At 45.6% G+C, this 17,127-nt stretch overlaps 1 protein-coding gene across 5 annotated transcripts in view; it reads right to left on the bottom strand.

The window, feature by feature from the left end:
* The window catches only part of farp1 (FERM, RhoGEF (ARHGEF) and pleckstrin domain protein 1 (chondrocyte-derived)), a 247,713-nt gene that overhangs the window by 48,505 nt on the left and 182,081 nt on the right, over nt 1-17,127 (bottom strand). For all 5 annotated transcript variants that reach the window (XM_073028410.1, XM_073028391.1, XM_073028373.1 and 2 more), the window contains exons 14-18: nt 11,658-11,845; nt 10,807-10,896; nt 7,067-7,200; nt 2,587-2,668; nt 1,063-1,300 (exon numbers count right to left, since the gene is read on the bottom strand). In XM_073028410.1, coding sequence (XP_072884511.1) covers nt 1,063-1,300; nt 2,587-2,668; nt 7,067-7,200; nt 10,807-10,896; nt 11,658-11,845 — 732 coding nt within the window. The remainder of the gene's footprint in view (nt 1-1,062; nt 1,301-2,586; nt 2,669-7,066; nt 7,201-10,806; nt 10,897-11,657; nt 11,846-17,127) is intronic.

Raw genomic sequence — 17,127 nt, forward strand, 5'->3', positions numbered from 1 at the left:
CAACACAAACCGATCCAACCCCATCTAGTCCAACTCAAACCGATCCAACCCAATCAAGTCCAACACAAACCGATCCAACCCAATATAGTCCAACACAAACCGATCCAACCCCATCTGGTCCAACACAAACCGATCCAACCCCATCTATTCCAACACAGACTAATCCACCCCAATCTGATCCAACACAAACTAATGCAAACCAACCTAGTCTAACTCAAACAACACACACAAAATGCTTGTGGAACACAGCAGTCCAGGCAGCATCTATAAGGAGAAGTACTGTCGACGTTTCGGGCTGAGACCCTTCGTCAGGAAGGGTCTCCTTATAGATGCTGGCTGGCCTGCTGTGTTCCACCAGCATTTTGTGTGTTGTTTGAATTTCCCGCATCTGCAGGTTTCATCGTATTTGCTCGTCTAACTCAGATTAATCCAACCCAATCTAGTCCAAAACAAACAATCCAGCTAAATCTTTCAAACACAAACTAATGCACCAAATCGAGTTCGATACAAACCAATCCGATTCCACCATGTCTAGTCCAATACAAAGCGATCTAACTAACCCAGTCTAGCCCAACATCAATCAATCCAATCCAGTCTTGTCCAATACAAAACAATCCGACCCAGTATAGTCCAACACAAACTGGTCCAACAAAAAAAGATACAACCCAGTCTAGTCCAATACAAAATAATCCACCTTATCTAGTCCAATACAAATCAACCCCACTTCAGTTTAGCCTCTCCCAAACATTCTCAGCTCAATCCAATCTAGCCAACTAGTCTAGCTCTGCACAACCTAATCCAACCCACTTCAGTCTAGTCTAACAGCTAGCAATCCATTCCCATCTAGCCCAACCAAAAGCAAGCCAACCCAAGGTATTCTAGCATTGCAGAAACCACCTCAGCTCCATCCCATCTAGCCCAGTTCAGTCTCGTCCAATCCATTGCAATCCATTGTATTCCAACCCAACCCATCATAGGTTGCCCCAGTTTGGTTCCATTGAGCCTTGCCCAGGAGTCCGTATTTGTTCTGGCCGTCCGCGGTCTCCCTGCCATTTGCCTTACCCCGCGAATCTCTGAAGTCAACATGACTGGGCGGGTAGTGCTTGCACAGCCTCTCCAGGATCTGCTTATAGTGCATCAGCCGGTGAAGAGGACGCAGCAGGAACACGTTCAGAGGGAGGTAGCACACCTTCTGCTGCTCAAATTCCCGGCACATGGCCTCCAGCTTCCGGGAACTCCGGATGGCCTTCTCCAACTCCACCAGGATCTCGCTGTGCTTCTGCAGGTGGAAGGTGAGGTGCTGCAAAAAGGAAATGGGAGTGAGGTGATACAGCTTGGCACGTCAAAGACCCCAGCCACCCCGGACATTCCCATCAGGCAGAAAACACATACCATCAAACTTGGGTACAGCCTCTGTCCAGCTGTTATAAGACTGGTGAACAGCTCCCTAGTATGATAAGATGGATTCTTGACCTCACGATCAACCTCATTGTGATCTTCCACCTTACTGTCTGCCTGCATTGCACTTTATCTGTCATTGTAACACTTTGTTCTGCATTCTGCTATTGTTTTACCTTGTTCTACCTCAATGCGCTGTGTAATGAATTATCTGTACAGACAGTACGCAAGACAAGCTTTTCTCGGTAGCTCAGTACACGTGACAAGAATAAACCAAATCCATTTCCTATACCAGTTTTGTCAGCAGGTGACACTTCTGCTCAGAGCTATGGTCTCTCCAGGCAGAGGGACCAGGATGTGGATCCCACAGCCGAGGAACCTCCTAACGTAAAGTGCGATGTTGCTCTGACCGAAGGGCTGCCACTAACGCAATGGGCCGAGTTGTGTTCTCCTGTTCTGTCAGTGAGTGTGTTTGTCTTCTCCATGTAGACACACTGAGTAACACTCACAGCAAAGACAGACGCATTTCAATAGCACCTTTCACATCCTTGGCCATTTCAAGTGCTAGGCAGCCAATGCTATGCTTGTAACGTTGAAAATGCAGCCATTTAGTGCTCCCAGGAACAGTGTGTTTCATTGGCACGGACTGAGGGATGAAAATTAGCTAGTATTCTCCACCATTCTCCTTCAAAATGCTGCTGTGAGGCTTGGCTTTAGGTCTGAACTGAAGAGCACACCTCCTACAATGCTGTACTCCCAAACAGCAGAAAAACAGAGTGCAATCTGTCAAATCCATTCTGTTTATCAACCACCCATTTCAATCTCCCCCCCCCCACCATCCCATTAACTCCCCCCAGATTCTGTCACTCACCTACATACTCAGCACAACTCGCAGTGACCAACTAACCAATCAGCTCACACATCTTTGGGATGTGGGAGGAAGCTGGAGCATCCAGGGGAAACCCACGTGGCCACAGGTAGAACGTGCAGACTCCACATGAAGAGCACCAGAGATCAGAATTGAGTATCTGTGAGGCAGTGGCTGTAACAATCACTGTTCTGGGGCAAAACTTGTACCCAGAACCTCTGGCTCAGAGGTCAAAGAGGGAGCCACAGAGTCAGAGCTGAGGTTAGAATCACAGCATAATCAAGTACGACACGACATCTGGTGTTTACACAAGCACTGACCTTCATGGAATGAAGATTCTTCAACATTACATCTCCAATTCTTTGGTAATCGCCTTTAATGTGAGCATTGGATCTGCCTTCCCTGTCGGTGGAATAAAACATACATGAGGTGAATTAAGCAGTGATGGGAAAGCCACAAACATGAGAAAATCTGCAGACGCCGGAACGGAAATCCAGAGCAACACACACACACGCACACACACACACGCACACACACACACGCACACACACACACGCACACGCACAAAATGCTGGAGGAACTCAGCAGGCCAGGCAGCACCTACAGAAAGGAATAAAGAGACAACGCTTCGGATGAGACCCTCCATCGGGGCTGGAAAAAGAAAGGATGAGGTTGGAGTGAGCGGTTGGGGGAGGGGAGGGATCAGTACAGGGTGGTAGGTGACAGGTGAAACCGGGAGAGGGGGTGTGAAGTTGAACCGTTGATCGGTGAAAGAGATAAAGGGCTGGAGAAGGGAAAGAAAGTGAAGGAGGAGAAGCACCTGAAGCTGGTGGGGGGTGGGTGGGTGGTGGTGGTGATGGGCAGGTAAGGAAAGAGGTGAGAGAGGAAAACAGGAATGGGGAATGGTGAAGGGGGGGGGGGGGGGCGAGCCAGTTACCAGAAGTTCGAGGCTACCCAGACGGAATACAAGGTGTTGCTCCAACCTGAGTGCAGCATGTATATCTATATCCCTGTATATCTAACCCCTACTCCCCATATCCCAAGTCAATCCCACCAGCACACCCACACAGTTGCACTGACTCCCAATTAGGCGACCTCCAATCACATTCCTATCTGTGGTTCCCGACCCACAATAGGAAAGCCTCCATCTTCCCATCTTGAAAATCTAACGCTATGTCATCTCCATCTTCTTCTAGCTTATTGGGAGCCTGTTGACCTAAGACATTATCTCTGCCGATAGAGTGGAGTAGGGACTCTGAACAAGTCGATGAGTTCAACAGGGGTGTAGGAGACAGCACCAATGTAGGCATCAATGAAACAGAGAAGGAGTTGGTGAATGGCCGCAGTGAAGGATTGGAACAGGGACTGTTCCATGTGGCCAACAAAGAGATTGGAGTAGTGAGGGTTCATGTGAGTACCCATGGCTACCCTTTGATGTGTAGCAAGTGACAGGAGTCAAAAGAGTGAGTTGTTTGGTTTAGGAATGATTTCACCCAGCCAGACGAGAGCGTTGGTTGAAGGATTTGGTTGGATCTTTGTTGCAGAAAGAAACAAAGGGATTTAAGGCCTTTCTGATCGGGGATCAGGGATTAACTCTGTCACTCTCTCTTCACAAACTTGCCAAACATTTGCAGCTTTTTCTGCTCCTGTACTCATTATCTGTGATTGTTTACTATAATAATCCAGTGGTCAGCAACAGACCTGCCAAGCCTCACTCCAGCATCCTACTGAGGTTTTGGTAACTAACTTGGTGAACTAAAGTCTGAAACTCTATGAGACTTCGGTGGCACTTTTAAACCTGAGCTGAGTTTCTGCTCTCTTACCCACACCTTCACTAACATCACCTTCTCCAACACCATCACCTGGCCAATTTGACCTCAGCTTCAGCCTAATTGTTTTTGTTAACTCCAGATGTGACAATTCCATCACATTCTACCTCAATACACGTGGGGCTATGAAACTCTGCTCCCCATGTCCCAAATCAATCCCAGTAGCACACCCACACTCACACAGTTGCACTGACTCCCAGTTAACCAATTCCCAATCACATTATTTTCCTTGGTTCCCAGTCCTCCTTCCTGTGTCACCTCCTCTCGCCATCCATCGTCAATTCTAATCTTTGGGTCCACCGCACATTGAATTCTCACCACCAGCATCCGTACTTTCAGCACGTAAGCCTAAAATTCTGCCTAAACCTCTGCCTCTCTTGACTGCAGCTCGCTGCCTCAATAAAACAGCCAACATATTCAAAGAGCCTACCCTTTAATGAGGACATTCTCTCTCCTCCTCTCTCCCATTGGGCAGAAGATATAAAAGCCTGTAAGCACGTACCACCTGGCTCGAGGACAGCTTCTACCCTGCTGTTACAAGACTATTGAACAGATCCCCTTGTCTGATGAGGTAGACGCTTAACCTCACGGTCTGCCATGTCACTGCTTTACTGTGTCCCTGCACTGCACTTCCTCTGTAAATGTAACTTTTACTCTGCGTTCTCTATCTTGTTTTCCCTTGTGCTGCCTCAGTGTAGTGTTTTAACCTGTCTGGATGTCATGCTGAACTATTTTTTTCAATGTGCCTTGCTCCATACAAAAATAATAAACCAGTTTATCAAGGCACCCCTTAAACCAACTTCTTCCCATGTTTTTGACCCATGGTCCCATGATATGGCTCAATGTTAATCTTAGATTACATTCCTAAGAAGCACACTGTAAGCGTTCTTGCTGTGTTAAAGTGCTATATAAATGTATTCGTTTACAGGAAAGAAATAGCAGGGGAAAAGAAGTGACTAATGTATAACAGCTTTTGCTAAAAGGGATCTTTGTTTCATCACAACGGAGCATGAATATTTACAAACATTTTGTCTTCTATGCAAAAGTATAATATTGCTTTGCATATTATTTTTAAATATAACTCAGAAGATAACTCATTTCAATCATGTTCATGTTTTTGATGTAAGATGGTCATTAGCTGAAACTTAGCAGCTAAAAATAGCTTTCCAATTAAAGTTTCATGATGAATATTTGCAAATCATTTGCAATGCACTGGGAGTCGCTCAGAATATTCCAATAAATTAATATGCTTCCAAGTGTCTGACCACGGGGACCTTGGTGCTGTTAATTTGATCAATTACTGTACAAAAGCCGAAGTGCTCTTTAGTCCACAGCTGTACAATATCTGGAATGTGTTGACCAGGCACATCTGCATTGAGGGTTACGGCTAATTCCCGATTGGATCTAAATCCAAGAACATTTTCACACTCCTTTCAGAACAAGGCATCCGTTGCAGCTGGTCTTATGTTCGGGGATTTCCTGTTCCCGTGCACTGGCGACTGTTCGGCAAACAATCATCTACAAAGGGTTTATGTGACTAAAAGAAGTGGAAAAGACAGTCAAGGTGGTCCTCACACTGATGGCTATCTTTTTTTGTGGAGACGCAAGAGATGGCAGATGCAGGAGGAACGCAGAAGGTTGGACTGCAGCTGTGGGAGGAGAGAGTACCCTGACTGGTTGCGTCACATCCTGGTATGGAAACACAAAAGGCCGTGAACAGAGAAATGGTGGATACAGACCAGTCCATCGCAGGCACAGCCTTCCCCGTCACTGTGCACATCTACAAGGAGGCAGCATCCATCATCGAGGACTCCTACCATCCAGCTCTCTTCTTGCTGCTGCCATCAGGAAGGACTTACAGGAGGCTCAGGTCCCATACCACCAGGCTGAGGAACAGCTATTACCCTTCAGACATCAGGCTCCTGAGCTTTCATGAATAACTTCACCCATCTCAACTCTGAGCTGATTCCACAACCTATGGCCTCACTTTCAAAGACTTTACAACTCATCTTCTCAGTATTATTTATTTACTTATTTTTTATTACAGTTTGTCTCCTCTTGCAAATTGACTGTCAGTCTCTGTGTGCAGTGTTCCATTGCTTCTTGTGTATTTCTATTCTACTGTGAATGCCTGCAAGAAAATGAATCTCAAGGTAGAGCATGGTGGCACATATGTACTTTGATGATAAATTTACCTTGAATGTTGAATTGTCAACGTTGTGGGTCGAAACCCTGCACTAGCACTGAGAGTGGGGAGGCAAGATGGCCAGTATAAAGTGGTGCGAAAGGATTCAGAGGTGATTGGTTGCCTGAGGAGAGGCGGTAAGATGACAGGTAGCGAGAGCAGGGATCTCCTCTCTCCAACAAAGCTTGCTAACTTGCTGTCTCCAGCATTTCCATTTTTATTCCAGATCTCCAGCATTTTCTTGAGTGTTATATTTACCCACCGAGTGATGCAGGATGGAAATTCAGCCCAATTGTTTCCTGCCATCTAAGCTAGTCCCATTTGCCTGCTTTGGCCTGTATACCTCTAAACCTTTCGTACCCATGTACCTGTCCAAGTGTCTTAAACCGGTTATTATACCTGTGTCTATCACTTCCTCTGGCAGCTCATTCCACATACATTTCACCCTTTGTGTAAAAACATCCTCCTATTAAATGTTGCCCCTCTCACTTTAAACCTAAGCCTTCTCATTGCTGACTCCATGACCCTGGGAAAGGGTTAAACTTGCATGGCCTTATTGTATGAATGGAGATAGAGATTCCAGGATTTTATTCTCCTCCAACTGATGTCTCTTTCTTTCTGTGTGAGGGGAGTTCTGTAGCCTAATTTCACTCAGGTAGAAAATCCCAGGAGCAGTGCTCTGTGAATAACCTGTGGTTACTCACGGGTGGGGTGGAGGGAGAGGGGGGCAGGGACGGGATTTACCAATAAACGCGCGAGAGGACTCACCCCAGCAACACATCTTACCACAGAGCGAGCCTTTGTTCAACCTCTCTCAGAAAGCCGGTGTGAAACTTGTGGAGAGGCTCAAAGTTGGAGAAGATCATGGTCTTCAGCTGTTCCGGCATGACATCATCTCTGGTCACAGCACTCTGGAAAGACTGAGAGAGAGAGAGAGAGAGAGAGAGAGAGAGAGAGAGAGTCAAGGATGGACCGTGAAGTGCAACCACTGGTAACAAAGATTCCACTTGATACTGAGAGTAAAGAACATATTTAAGACACCTTCACCATCGCACCTTAAACTTGCTGCTAGATCTAAAATAATTTTCAATCCCTTTCCTTTCATTTATATGGTTTAATACATTATATAAAATGCATTATACAACCTTTGACCTTATTGTCTATCTGCACTGCCCTTTCTCTGCAGCTGTTGCACTTTATTCTGCGTTGTTATTATTTTACTTAGCTCTTCCTCAGTGCTCTGTGCAATTAACTGATCTGTATGAACAGCATGCAAGATAAGCTTTCCCCTGTACTTTGGTACATGTCACAATAATAAACCAATTCCAGTTCCTCCAGTGAGAAGACGGAATGAGAGGGAAGGTACGGTAGGGGGTCGGAGTTAAAATATTCCTTTGCAAGTTCCAACTCAACTATTGTTTCAGACAGAGTCTGAATGGAAATCAGATGCCTCTCAATCATTGGAGCTGGAGGGGTACATGACCCTTGGGTAACATCCTGGAGGAGGTTACATTACACAGACACTGCCCAGAAACAAGTTGGCAGGCCTCATCCATCTCCTGCCACCTGCAGCCCCCTCAAACACCCCTCCCCCCCATCCTGGGTATGTTTATCCAACTTCTCCTTCAAACCATCTCTGTCCTTTGTCTCCTCTCCTCGCTCTGGGGATATACAGTCAGGAGTAGGGCCAATTAGATCCTCGTTCATCTGGACCTCATCACCATCTCCCTGTTTGGGTTCAATACCCTTGAATCTCCTGAACCAGCAATAAACTGTTCAGCCTCAGTCTTGACATATTGAACATTTTGGGTGGAACAGTCCCAGATTCCACTGTCCTGTGTTTGAAAGACTCCCAATATCCAAACCTCAGATATCTTTATTTCTGACACCCTGATTCCTGATGTCTGATTTTTGATATTTAATATCCTGATTCCTTATATCTGAGATTCCTGAATGGCTGGGTTCCAGTTTGACAATCTACCTGCTCTGGACATCACCGACTAGTTTCTCTGTCTCCACTGACTCCTTAAAACCCTCAACTGAAGCAAATCTTCTAGACACAAAGGAATAACCTCACATACTCAACGAGGAGAATTGAAGACTAATTTGGGGAAGAGCCTTTTACATGTAGTGTTGAGGAGTTATCAAATTTCAAGTTATTTTAAATTTTTTAGTTTTTTTTTTGTTTAAAGCATATATCTCCACAACACAAGTTACCCTGGACGCAGAAGCCAGCAACTTCCCATCAATGCTCTCGAGGATCACCCCAATTAGCTCTGTTGTTCCTGTGTTAACATAGGAGGGCAAGGCCATCCTTGGCTCCAAGCAGGTCAGTTCATGGGTGAATGAGGAGTTGAATTAGCTTAATCCTTTTCCCATACTACTGGAAGCCATGTGCAAAGGTCTAAGTCTGCGAAATTATTGAAAAAGGAACAACTTGCAGGTCTGTAATGGCTCTCAAAACTCAGTCTCTGGAGAGGAAATGAACCGTATACTAAAGGATAAATGGTTAAACTCTTGGTCTCTCAATCTACCTCATGGTGGTTCTTGTACCTTATTTGTCTACCTGTATTGCACTTTCTGTGTAACCGGAATACATACTCAGCTTTCTGTCCATTATCTCAAGGTAATTGTGCATGGAATAATCTGTCTGGAAAGCACACAAAACAACACACAAAAATACAACTGCAGATGCTGTGGATCAAAGAATACGTACACAATGCTAGAAGAACTCAGCAGGTCAGGCAGCATCCGTGAGAAAAGAGTAGCCAACGTTTAGGGCCGAGACCCTTCATCGGGAATGGGGGGGGAGAGAGGGCCGGTCCAGTAATAGAGATAGGGGAGGGGGTAGGGCCTAGAGGCGCCAGGTGGAAAACCAATCAGAAGAAAGATAAAGGGGGGAGGGGGAGGGGATAAGCATGAAAGAACTGTAGAGATAAAGAAGCAGAAAGTTGAAAGGGGAGAGAGGCAGAGAGGGACCTGGGATAGGGGAAGGGGGAGAGGGAGGGAATTACCAGAAATTGGAGAATTCAGTGTTCATACCAGCAGGCTGGAGACTACCCAGACGGTAGATGAGGTGTTGCTCCTCCAGCCTGAGTTTGGCCTCATCATGGCAGTAGAGGAGGTCATGTATGGACATATCTAGATGAATTAGATATCTAGCCTGCTTGACATTGGCCTGAGTTGGAATGTAAAATGCTACCAAAATAACCCCAGAGAACTCCCACGGTAGGTAAAAAGGATGGCTCTTTACTGCTAGATATTCCAGCTCTGGTGAGAAGAATTGGGGCAGCACTGGTATATTTGTACCCCAAGAAGAGTTGATCATGAGGCATACTCCTCCACCTCTGCTTTTGAGAGACTCTATAGATCTATCCTGACGATGATCTATCCTGATCATGGTCTTTCCATGACCACGATTGTTTTTGGCAATTTTTTCTACAGAAGTGGTTTGCCATTGCCTTCTTCTGGGCAGTGTCTTTACAAGACGGGTGACCCCAGCCATTATCAGTACCCTTCAGAGATTGTCTGCAATGGCGTCAGAGGTCGCATAACCAGGACACGCGATATGCACCACCTGCTCCCATGGCTTCACACGACTCTGATGGTAGAGAGGGGGGCTAACCAGCTGCTACACCTTGCCCAAGGATGGCCTGCAGGCTAGCAGAGGGAAGGAGTGCCTTACACCTCCTTTGGTAGAGACATATCTCCACCCCGCCAGCCAAAATGATCTGCACTATCCTGGATTGTTCAATGTTGTGTTTTAATTCCCATCTTGCAAATTCTTGATGTGCTTGGAGCAAATGAAATGCATAAAAGAAAACTTCGAAGTTCAGCACTGAACTGGGGTATAAAAGCATTTGTGATGTGGATTCTATTCACTATATGACAGGTTGAGAGTTATTTTAGCCTTTGTGAACAACATCTCTAACAGAACAAACAATTCATCGAGAAAGAGTCAAACTGAATCTGATTCATTTAATTTCCTGTCTTGCATTAATTTGGATCTTGCATGCCACTAAATTCATCGGAAGGAGCAATGATTCTCAGAAAAGTCAAAGCAATTTGAATAAAAATGCATGGCATTGTAATCAGAATCAGATTTACCATCACTGACTAATATATTGGGAAACTTCCGCTATTTTATTTAAGCTCTGCCTTCAGATTATACAAGATGGTTCTGTCAAAAGCTTAAATAATACTAAATTCTGCATAATCGCTGCCTTTGTCCAGAACCTAGTAGCACATTATTGTTTCAATACACTGGGATCAAAAGGCAATGACTAGCCCAACATTTCTTGCATTGATGCCAGGTCTGTCCTACTTGCCTTCAAATATACAGTCACAGGGCATGGGTGCCCCATACACACCATGCAACACCCCACAGACGCACAATATACCCACTAAGAAAGGGGATAGGCAGATAAACACAAACAGACATAGATGGTATATCCCTGTAACTCCCAGCCCAGCACAAAGAAGAGCTGACCGTGCAGTGACGGCACCAGTGATTGGTTTGCACCTACCGTTGTGATGACTTCAAGGTCCTTCAGGTAGGTTCGTTCGGTGGTGGACACTTCTTTGGCAATAAAGTAGGCTTTGTCGGCTGGGAAACGCTGGGAGAGTCAGAGTAACAACTTCCATTATTAGTGTGATCAGGCTTTGTCACCCGGAGTTTCACACACCTCCCAGATCAACAAGTGCTGGGCATAAGGCTCCCTCAGAACTGAAACTTGGCCTAAAAAAACGTACACGTGTCTGATCCATGTGGATCAAAGTATCTTTGTTGGTGATTTTCCTCTGAGAATTCTTGTGTTTGTGGTCAAAATAAAGGCCATGAAATCTCTGTGAGACTAAGCTCACCAACAACCTGCTCACTGTTCCTGACTTAGAGTGTGACTCAGCAAACTATGGCTGAGATTAGCACTGGCTAATAGGTGAATTTCTGCTGTTCCCTTATCAAATTAAAGTTAACTATCCATGCTTACCATAAATCTCTGCCCAACTTGTTCATAGAAAAACATTAAGGTTGCCTAACCATAAATTCGATATTGATTGGCCAGTTAGTTAACCCTCTTCCGAGTGATATCAGTTACCTTCGTGAGGCAGCACCTATTTGCAGATACTACCCAGTGGGCACAGGTGTATCTGTGCACATGACAATCAACTCAACTTTGACTTTCCCAATGTACTTTAAATTCAAGTTAATTTCATTCCAAATAATAATGGATTTCAGATAGCCAAAGTCTGCGCTAATTTAGTACATAACATAGTTTGGTTGAGATGGGGTTGGCGCAGGTGTGAAGTGGCTCAGATGTGAAATCACTGGACATAGTGCAGTGGTTTTTCTAGGTTGTTGAGATAACCAGCGTCCTACCTTCCTCCTCATTTCCTCCTCTTCGTCTGCCTTGACACAAGTGGTGTCCGTCAGCAGGGGCGTGGTCAATGGCGAGTGCGTCCTGCCGTCCGGGCTGAGGCTGGGAGACAGGGAGAGGTTCAGGACACCGGGCCCAGCCTGGGAATTCAGCGAGAGCTCCGAGACATGAGGGCTGCACGCCAGGGACACTGCAAAAGGCACAGCAAGTCACGTCACACCTTCTAGACCCCCGAGCCACCACTGGCTGCGTGCAACCATCAGCCAATCTAGATACCGCCGGCTCCCTGAAGCGAGAACCTGTGGTCCGTGGACCTCATTGGGAGGTCATCCCATCACACGGGCTGGTCTGAACAAGCTCTGCCTACAAAATGGAGACACAAGAGACAGTAGATGCTGGAATCTGGAGCAACAAACAATCTGCTGGAGGAGCTCGGCGGGTCAGGCAGCATCTGTGGCAGTGGGGAGGGAGTGCAATGGACAGTCATCTGGTCTGGTGAAGATGTGAAGAAAAAGGATTCTTCAGGTACCAAGCCCCACTGAAATTAATGGGCTCACGTACTGTGTTAGGCCCAAGACCTCATCCCCACATCCTGGTATTGGTTTATTATTGCCACATGTACCAAGATACAGTAAAAAGCTTGACTTGTATAGCACTCACACACATCGTGTCCTTCCACGGAGCATTGGGCTAGAATAAACTAAGAGAACAACAATGCAGAATAAAGTGAGAAAGCTACAGAGAGAGAGAGCACTGCAGATACAGGATGAAGTGTGAGATCATCTTATCATACAAGAGGTCTGTTCAAGAGTCTGACTAGACTGGGTTAAAGCTGTCCTTCAGCCTGGTTCTATCTCAGGCATGTGCATTTCTGGGAGGCTTGGTCGTAAAGCACAACCAGGAAATCACCCAAAGAGCCCAGAGGCATTTCCCTCACGTAACTATCAGTGCAGAGTGGGGCAGCGGGTAGAGCTGTTGTCTCACAGATCCAGAGACCAGAGTTCAGCCCTGACATTCTGATGCTGTCAGTGTGGCGTTTGCATGTCATCCCTGTGACCTCTGGGTGCTCCGGTGCCATCCCACATCCCAAAGGCATATGGTCTGGTGGGCTAACTGGCTACTGCAAATTGTTCTTCAATGCAGAAATGAGTGTAATAACTCGTGGTAGGTGATGGAAAATTAGCTGAGAATGGAGTTGTTCTGAGTCATTTCCCTCAGTCACATGGCATGTTTCCAGCAAAACCAATCAATGCATATTAAAAACAAGAGAAAATCTGCAGATGCTGGAAATCTGAGCAACACACAAAATGCTGGTGGAACTCAGCAGGCCAGGCAGCACCTATGGAAAAGAGTACAGTCGACATTTCGGGCCGAAACCCTTTGGCAGGACTGGAGAAAAAAAAGCCGAGGAGTAGATTTGGAAGGTGCGGAGAGGGAGAGAGAAATGCCAGGCAACCGGTGAAACTTGGAGGCTGTGACCTCTTGTACATCGGTGAGGCTCCCAGTGTGGCCTCTTGTATATCAGTGAGACCAACGTGGATTGGGAGACCGCTTTGCCAAGCACCTACGTTTCGCCCACCAGAACAAGCAAGATCTCCCTGTGGCCACCCATTTTAATTCCACTTCCCATTCCCATATGTCCATCCATGGCCTCCTCCATTGCCGGAATAAGGCCACACTTAGGTTGGAGGAACAACACTTTATATTCCATTTGGGTAGTCTCCAACCTGACAGCACGAACACCGATTTCTCAAAATTTCAGTAATGCCTCCACGCCCCTCACCATTCCCATCCCCCTTCCCTCTCTCATGTTATTTCCTTGCCTGCCCATCGCCTCCCTCTCCCTTGCCCACCACTCCTCCACCCTTTCTTCTTTCTTCCATGGCCTTCTGTCCCTTTGACCAATCAACTTCCTAGCTCTCTGCTTCATCCTTCCCCTTCCAAGTTTCACCTATCGCCTGGTGTTTCTCTCTCCCGCCGCCCCCCCCCCCCCCAACCTTTCAAATCTCTTCCTTAGCTATTTTTCTCCAGTCCTACCGAAGGGTCTCAGCCTGAAACATCGACTGTATTTTTTCTCCATAGATGCTGCCTGAGCTGCTGAGTTCCTCCAGCATTCTGTGCATGTTGCAATGATTATCAGGTCTAGATCAGGGGCTCCTAATCTTTTTTATGCCAAGCATGGGGTACATGGACACCCCTGGAACCTCACTGGAATACCTTTCTCTGCACTCATGTCAGAAAAGAAATAAATGACAATTCTTTTTGTAAGTTCTGCAAGTTAATTATCAAACGATTAATTTTGGAGATCGCAGCTACATGTTATATCTGGCAGTGAATAATCAGTCTACAGGGTTGTCAGAGCCATTCCTGATGCCATTATTCTTCAAAGGAGAATTGAATCATTTCCTCTTCAATATGACATATTAAAAAGGAAAAGAACGTAACTATATTGGAAGGAGAAGTAGGTCTGGGTCATTCAGCCCCTTGTGTCTGCCCTGCCATTCAATATGATCATTAATCTGATATATCTCAACAACCAAAGATCTACAGACCTCAATCGTGAGTATACTCAGTGACCCAAGGCATGAGTCTGCTTGGATAGACAATTTTAAAGACTCACCACCCTCAGGGTGAAGAGATTTCCTCTCATCTCGCAGAATTACAGAAATGTTATGCATAATTTATGCCAATTTAAATCTACTTTTGTCATGTTTGTAATATACTACGCTGCTGCAGCAAAAGGCTAACGTTCGTGGTATTTATACCCTGCGTAATATGCCTATTTCAATAAATTTAAACTTAAGAGAGGACAACATCAGCCTTGTACATAGGGAAAGCCCAGATACTCATGGTGGTCTGTTTCCATGCTGGGATATATGACATTCGTTACTACTATCAGGGAGGAGGTACAGGAGCCTGAAGACCCACACTCAGTGATTCAGGAACAACCTCTTCCCCTCCACCATTAGATTTCTGTGTGGTCCAGGAACATAACCTTGTTATTCTCTTTCACGTTATTTATTTATTTAGCCACTTGCAGTAACTATTGCACTGTACTGCAGCTGCAAAAATGACAAATTTCATGACATACGTCAGTGAAAAATCTGATTTTGATTCTAACTCCTTGTCAATTGAACTGTACTACCCTCTGCAACTGGATCTTTGACTTCGTCACTGGGAGACCACAGCTTGTGCAGATGGGAAGTAACACCTCCTTCTTGCTGACAGTAAACACTGGCCCACCTCAGGGATGGGTGCTTCGCCCACTGCTCTACTCTCTCTACGCCCAAGAGTGTGTGGCTAGGCAAGCTCAAACGCCATCTATAAATTTGCTGATGACACAACTATTGTTGGCGGAATTTCAGATGGTGATGAGGAGGCACATACAGAGCGAGATAGATCAGCTGGTTGAGTGGTGTCACAGCAACAACCTTGATATCAACATCAGTAAGACCAAAGAATTAATTGTGGACTTCAGGAAAGGGAAGTCGAAGGAACACACACCAGTTCCTCATCAAGGGATTAGAAGTGGAAACGGTGAGCAGTTTCAAGTTCCTGGGGGTGGACATCTCTGAGGGTCTATCTATCGCTGATGCATGATAGAGGTTATATTTCATTAAGAGTTTGAGGAGAATTGGTATGTAACCAAAGACGCTCACAAATTTCTACAGATGTACCGTGGAGAGCAATGTAACTGGTTGCATCTCCAACTGCACAGGACTGGAAAAAGCTGCAGAAAGTTATAAACTCAGCCAACTTCATCATGGGCACTAGCCTTCCCATCGTCCAGGACACTTTCAAAATGCAATGCCTATAAAGGCAGCATCCATCGTTACAGACCCCCATCACACTTGCCCCCTTCTCATCACCACCATCAGGGAGGAGGTACAGGAGCCTGAAGACAGACACTCAATGTTTCAGAAACAGTTTCTTCCCCTCTACCATCAGATTTCTGAACGGACAATGAACCTATGAACACTACCTCACTATGTCCCTCTCTCTTCCAGTATAATAATTTTATATCTATCTGCTTATTGTAATTTATAGTTCTTATTATGTTTGGTAATGTACTGCTGCCACAAAACAACAAATTTCATGGCATATACCAGTTATATTAAAGCTGATTCTGATTGAGCGGTTGTTTTGAAGAAACTTAGGGGTATTAAGGGCAGTTTATTCAGTCAATGGTGGGTCTGTGGGAGCATCTATACAGGACTCAGGGTTGAGTCTGGAGTTCCATGCCATTTAGATCTGATGAAAGTTGAGAGAAGACACAGGACAACTAAGATGCACAGAAAATGCTGGAGGAATTCAGCAGGTCAGGCAGCAACTGTGGAGGGAAATCCACAGTCAGCAATTTGGGTCTAGTTGAAAGATCTCAACCTGAATTCTCAAGTGTCCATTTTCATTCACAGATGCTGCCTGACCCGGTGGAAGCAGATTTATTCCTTGCAGGACATTAGTAAACCAGTTGTGTTTTGCTTCAAGTTGCTAATTAACTGATTTGAGTTTTGTACTCCAAATATATTTCTTAGACCTAGTTGGTCTTTGAGCTCAAAGCCCTGACCCAGACGGTGCATGTGACCATATCATATGGTCAATACTGGGTCACGTGCTGATGCCCATAAGACTAGTGTGTCTCCTCTGTATAAAGAAGGTGAATGTGTGGGCACAGATTTCACTCTTGGGTCATCTCTCAATTTTCAGAAATGTGTGTAAAATGTTGGCAATGGGCAGAGGGAAGATCCTCAGAAGCCCCATAGACCAGAGCCGAGGTAGGTTCGGACAATTCCATGTCATTGCAAGAGAACACCTGAACGTCTGGTGGAATGAACAACCACAAAGTTGCTCAAGATCTGGAGACACTCAGCAGGTCAGACAGCATATACAGAGGGAGAAACTGACTCTTCACCAGAAGTGGCATGATTGGTGGCTGGAATCTATTTTTGTACTTACAGATCTTCGAGATTAAATAACTTGAGACCAGGTTTAATCTTTGGAAGGAAAACCAGAATATTGGAGGAACTCATTGACTCGTGTAGCATCTGTGGAGTCAAGAGGTGCAAGCCCATAAAACTATAAAATATAGGAGCAGAGTTAGGCTATTTGGCCCATCGAGTCCGCTCCACCATTTCGTCATGGCTGATCCAATTTTTCTCTCAGCCCCAGTCTCCTGCCTCTCCCCATGTCCCTTCAGGCCCTGACCAATCAAGAATCTATCAACTCATGCCTTACATATACATAAAAACCTGGCCTCCACAGCTGCCTGTGGCAAAGAATTCTACCGATTCACCACTCTCTGGCTACAGAAATTCCTCCTTGTCTCCATTCTAAAAGGATGCCCCTCTATTCTGACGCTGTGCCCTCTGGTCTAAGACTCCCATCATAGGAAACATCCTCTCCACATCCATTCTATCGAGGTCTTTCACCATTCTGTCAACATCCTGAGTCCAGCATCTGCAGCCTTTATTG

Source organism: Hemitrygon akajei, chromosome 2 (assembly GCF_048418815.1).
Source record: "Hemitrygon akajei chromosome 2, sHemAka1.3, whole genome shotgun sequence".
Taxonomy (NCBI): domain Eukaryota; kingdom Metazoa; phylum Chordata; class Chondrichthyes; order Myliobatiformes; family Dasyatidae; genus Hemitrygon; species Hemitrygon akajei.